Source organism: Morone saxatilis, unplaced genomic scaffold (assembly GCF_004916995.1).
Source record: "Morone saxatilis isolate NCDOM2014 unplaced genomic scaffold, NCSU_SB_2.0 Contig6, whole genome shotgun sequence".
Classification (NCBI taxonomy): Eukaryota; Metazoa; Chordata; class Actinopteri; family Moronidae; genus Morone; species Morone saxatilis.
The window spans coordinates 503,099-507,807 of record NW_023340206.1 but is presented as its reverse complement, the minus strand read 5'-3'; the positions used below and the strand labels follow the sequence as shown (position 1 = coordinate 507,807).

Here is a 4,709-nt window from a genome sequence, read left to right as displayed (position 1 = left end):
TTCAAAACTGTACAATTAACCCAACCCAAAGTAGCTGCAAGAGGTTTGTGTAAGAAAACAAGTGATTTGGATGATAAAATTACTTCCTGTTTAGAGAACTGTTACACATACACTTCTCTCTCTGCATTATGTATTTTTCATAATTTTAACAATCATACATACTTAATTGAAAAATTCAGTGTTTTCTTCTTTCAGTTTATCTTTGCTTATACTGCCCAGCACTATCCTTTAGTAAAATGTTTTTTTACGTTTTGCTGTGTAATGTCATACAGTTGCACTACAACATAACTATAATTTTCTTCTTTTTTTTTTTAAAGTGACAACATTTATTCTCTTTTTTACTAATCTCAGAGGGGTATTCAACAGTTCTCACCAATCAATTTCAGATTCAGATTCAGATTCCACAGAAGTGTTTCGGATACTCAAGATGAACTTAAAAGCTTTCTGTTTATCTGTTCAATTTGCAGTCTAAATGAATCTGCAGTGACTGACTGAAAAACGTACGTTGCTACAGTGATGAGCAGCATGTAGGTGGCTCTGAAGACGATGTATGAGCTGTAACACAGCCAGATGTTCCTCAGTGTGTCCATGACAAACACACACACAGCCATCAGCAGGGAGAGGACACATAGAACCAGCTCCCCCCACAGAGCCCAGCACACAGGCAGGTAGCCCACCAGCAAAGCTGCCAGGGCCCCTGTGGACCAGCACAACACAAAAAATAAAACAGTTCTTACACACATCACTTCAGAAATATCTGTGCCTGCTGCTCAGTCTAAAGCCTGGGGATTAATGGTTAAAAGTATTTTCCAGTAAATCCAAGAAAGCACATCTTGATATTTAAAACTGTCTTTAAATCTGATAACGTTGCACCCTCACCCAGCAGTGTGGACAGTGTCTCTACGTAGCCATTGTAGATTTCATAGTCGTGGGATGGACGAACGTTCTCCCACAGTGGTTGAACATAGTTGATGACCTGGAAGTAGCCGCAGGTGGCCAGAGCCCACCACATCGACCACGCCAGCAGGGGGCGACACCTGTAGCAGTGCAGGAAGTCCCCAAACAAGAGCCGCAACACATCCACAAGACCTCTTTTGTGATTTCCTGCCTCAGGGGACCTGGGTATCTGCATGGAGAAAGGGAGAGGTCAAACATGTCTCTTCATAAAAAATACAATTACAGTATTCACATTTGAAGATCCTATCATGACCCTCCTGTGACCTGAACATAGCAGCCTGTCACTCACCGTGTAGGCGTCCTGGGTGTTCAGAGGCACTTTGCTCTCTAAATCCTCAGCCTTCCTCAGCAGGGCTGTGTTGCTTCCCTGTGACCTCTCCTCCACTGCTTCTGAACTCTTGTGGAAGAACAAGCTCCTCTTGGGCATAGGTAAAAACCAGGGAGCAACGAAGGCCACGGCAGCTGACGTCAGGGTGACGATGACAAGGTGGAGCAGCTGAACTTTGGCCACAGAGAGCAGCAGCTGACCGATCAGAGATCCGGCAGCTGATCCAAACAGAGTGATGCTGCGGCAGTAACCAGTCACTCTCTGGTAGTGTGCCGGCTCCACCACGCTGTAGATATAGGAGTAGTAGGCCACATCCGACGCTGATGCCAGACCAAAGAAAAACTCCAGCAGCTGCATGGCCCGTATGCCCTTCACCTTCAGCAGCATAACATAGGTAACTACTAGGCTGGTGGCCTGCAGCACCAATACAGGCTTATAACAGAGGTAGTCAGTGGCCAGGAAGATGGGAAACAGTAGCGCCAGGTAGGAATACGTCCATGCTGGATAGATTTCGTTGACGACCTGCAGACAAAAGAAGAAGATTTACAGTAATAAGATTTTAATTCTATTCATCCATCTATCAATCCATTATCATTTGCTTATCCAGGGTTGGGTCATGGTAGCAGCAGGTCAAGCAGGGCACACCAGCAACGCCTTCTAGTTCCTCCTGTGGGTTCCCGAGATGTTCCCAGGCTAGATGGGATAATACTGCTGGCTGCTTTTCAATGCATTTTTGGCTGCAGGGGACACCACGAGATGTAGATCCCACCTCTCCAAGGCCTTGTGCCAACATTAACAATTCATATTAATTATAAAGGGCACAGATTTAAAAGACCAATGTCAATTACTTTAATATTGTCACAGTGGCAGCCATCTGTGAAGTTTTACAGTCTTAATGTAATCCTTCAAAGTCTTCAGAGTCTGGCCTGTCACAAGGCTTGCAGTTCTGTCAATCACTGGTTGACTCTGAACTAAGACATATGCAGCTTTCACTGTAGAGAGATCTGCTCATAAATATTAACCTGGCCATTTATTATTTATGAGGGTGTTACTGGTGTATCTGAGTCCTTTCAACACAGATTGAGGGTTTATTGTCTCTAAATTGAAAGACAGTGAGTCAACTACAATGACAGAAGTACACTTCCTTGTGGCACATCATAACTGCATGGGGAAATGAACATTCAGACTCCATTGTAAATAGGATTCAAATAATTTCACTGTAAAAGCATCAAAGCCAGGCTTTTATTGTTTGTGTAGATCAGTATCAAAAGCTGTATTTAAGTCAAGGAAAAATGCAGCACTGACTTCTTGTCTATTTGTGAATGATTTTCAGCCACTTTCCACTTTTCTGTAACCGTTTTGACAGTCAGTCTTGTGGAGAGCAGCTTGTTATCTTAGTATGGTCTACCAGTCATAATGCCATTCAGGGCAAAAACAGATTCATCACTGCTCCTCTTTTTGAAATATTTTTCTGGACAAACTTACAACGTGACGGAGGTAATTATTTTAGGATTAACCACAAATTCCACAGGATTCAACCAGTTTGCAAGAGGGATTATTCTGTCTGAGGCGAGATTGTATGGGGCTGTTGTTGGTGCTAGACAAAACAGGCAAAACAAAAAAAACTGAGCCGTTACAAGACCAGTTCTATTATGAGGCAAGGTGGCTGCTATAATGGTAGAAATATGGTGCTTAATATGGATTTGGGTATGTTGTGTGTACAAGTAAAAACAGATTTAAATTGTCACAACACATTAAGTGTGCCTGTGAGCCTCAGCACAAAACGCAGCATGTAAACCAGTGAACTTCGGCTTCCCTATTCTGCTAAAGCAAATGTACGTCTGCATGTTAAGAGAAGGTGGAGGGGGAAAAAAAATAAAGACAAACAGCAGTACAGAAAAGATGAGGAAACATGTTCAGCATGCGTGAACGCTCCAGCTCTGACACAAGCAGCTCTAATGGTGGTGTAACGAGAAAAATGCAATCATCCCTTCTTTAGTCCCTGTACGAAAGTTAAGAAATGTCTGTGGTGGAAGGACACCACATGTGTGTACAGACATGTGGACATGAGGACTATCCACATTGTTTGAAGGGTCCTTTCATATAATTAATCACAGTACCTCTAAAAGGCATCTAGCCAGAGAATTTTGTCTGCACCCCAATACAAGGGAGACATTTTGAATATTTTCTTATATATTTTCCAGACAGTATCCCTATTACTGTGGTTATGAGGCACGTGAGATGCACCTATGGACGATATAATCCCCGATGAGTATCCTCTATACTATGCACCTTTATTAGCCTTAAGAATTAGATACTTCATATTATGACAATCCAGCAAAGGATGCTGCAGCGCCCCACTTACAGTGAATACAGGCTGTATATGACAGGTGACAGTTCACGTTACATCAGCCATATCGCAAGACAGGAAGACAGGAAACCTTATATTTCTCAGTGTATACAATGTCGGGTTTGAAGTCGAACTTCAGTTTATTTTGATCAACAAAAACTGCCTTTTTATAAATATATTCATCAGTCACTCCCTGCGTTAAAAAAAAAAAAAAAAAAGTAATATCAAACTATTGTTAAATGAGATGCATAAACTGTTTATAATGCTGCTGCAAAGAATACTTATTTATTAATGCAGAAGAAACTAATTCATAATTCCGTTTAAATGTTTACTAACGTTAAAGTAAAAAGTTAAAATGTGACGCAAGCTTAGTGCTAACCGCTCAGTAGCATTTTGCCCGGCAAGCTAACTCACCTGAGTCTCCGTCAGGTTCTTGTCTGGTCCCATCAGGTAGGCGGTGAGGAAAGGCTCCGACGGCCGCAGGTTCGAGAAGAAGCCGTACACACAGAGCAGGAGAGTCGGGTACACCACAGACATGTTGGACTCACACAGCATGACCTCCACTCCGCGTTCACTGGCAGCGTGAGCGTTCTGCTGCTTCTTCTTTGGGCCGGTTAGTGTTACATGGCCAGCCTTTATGTACACTACCGCCACCACCTGGTCTGAATGTGGAGCAACCCCAAAAAGAAAGAAAGGGGGGAGAGATTTCTTTTCCCCCACTTTTACCGCCGCAGTTTCAGTTTCAAGCCAGTTAGATTGAGAACGCCCTGTCTGTACACTCATCCTGGCGGAAAATAGGATAGTTGCCCAGGAAAAGCTGTAGAGCAGTTATCCTGTTGACCCTCCCTCAACCTGAGATAATTTCCAAGAGTCCAAATGGTTGTGGAGAGTAAAATAAAATAACATATTAAGATAAAAATAGACTTTATTGATCCCACACTGGGGAAATGTACTCGTTACAGCAGCTCCAGATACAGCACAACAGATAAGAAAATACACCTTAAATAAAAAAATGAGATATGAAAAAATAAAAGTTATTTTAAAAGGGTCACGGCTTTTAAGAAAACATTCTTA

General features: G+C 42.4%; 1 protein-coding gene across 2 annotated transcripts in view; it reads right to left on the bottom strand.

Annotated features, from left to right (window-relative positions):
* The window catches only part of slc19a2 (solute carrier family 19 member 2), an 8,724-nt gene extending 4,487 nt beyond the window's left edge, over positions 1 to 4,237 (bottom strand). The window contains exons 1-4 of one of the 2 annotated variants that reach the window (XR_004797344.1): positions 4,050 to 4,190; positions 1,247 to 1,807; positions 880 to 1,126; positions 505 to 697 (exon numbers count right to left, since the gene is read on the bottom strand). Coding sequence is in view for 1 of the 2 variants with exons in the window: in XM_035677810.1 (XP_035533703.1) it covers positions 505 to 697; positions 880 to 1,126; positions 1,247 to 1,807; positions 4,050 to 4,190 (1,142 nt within the window). In the remaining variant the exon portion in view is untranslated. Of the gene's footprint in view, positions 1 to 504; positions 698 to 879; positions 1,127 to 1,246; positions 1,808 to 4,049 lie in introns of both variants that reach the window. The other variant, XM_035677810.1, reaches the window with a different exon arrangement.
* Positions 4,238 to 4,709: the final 472 nt, after the last annotated feature.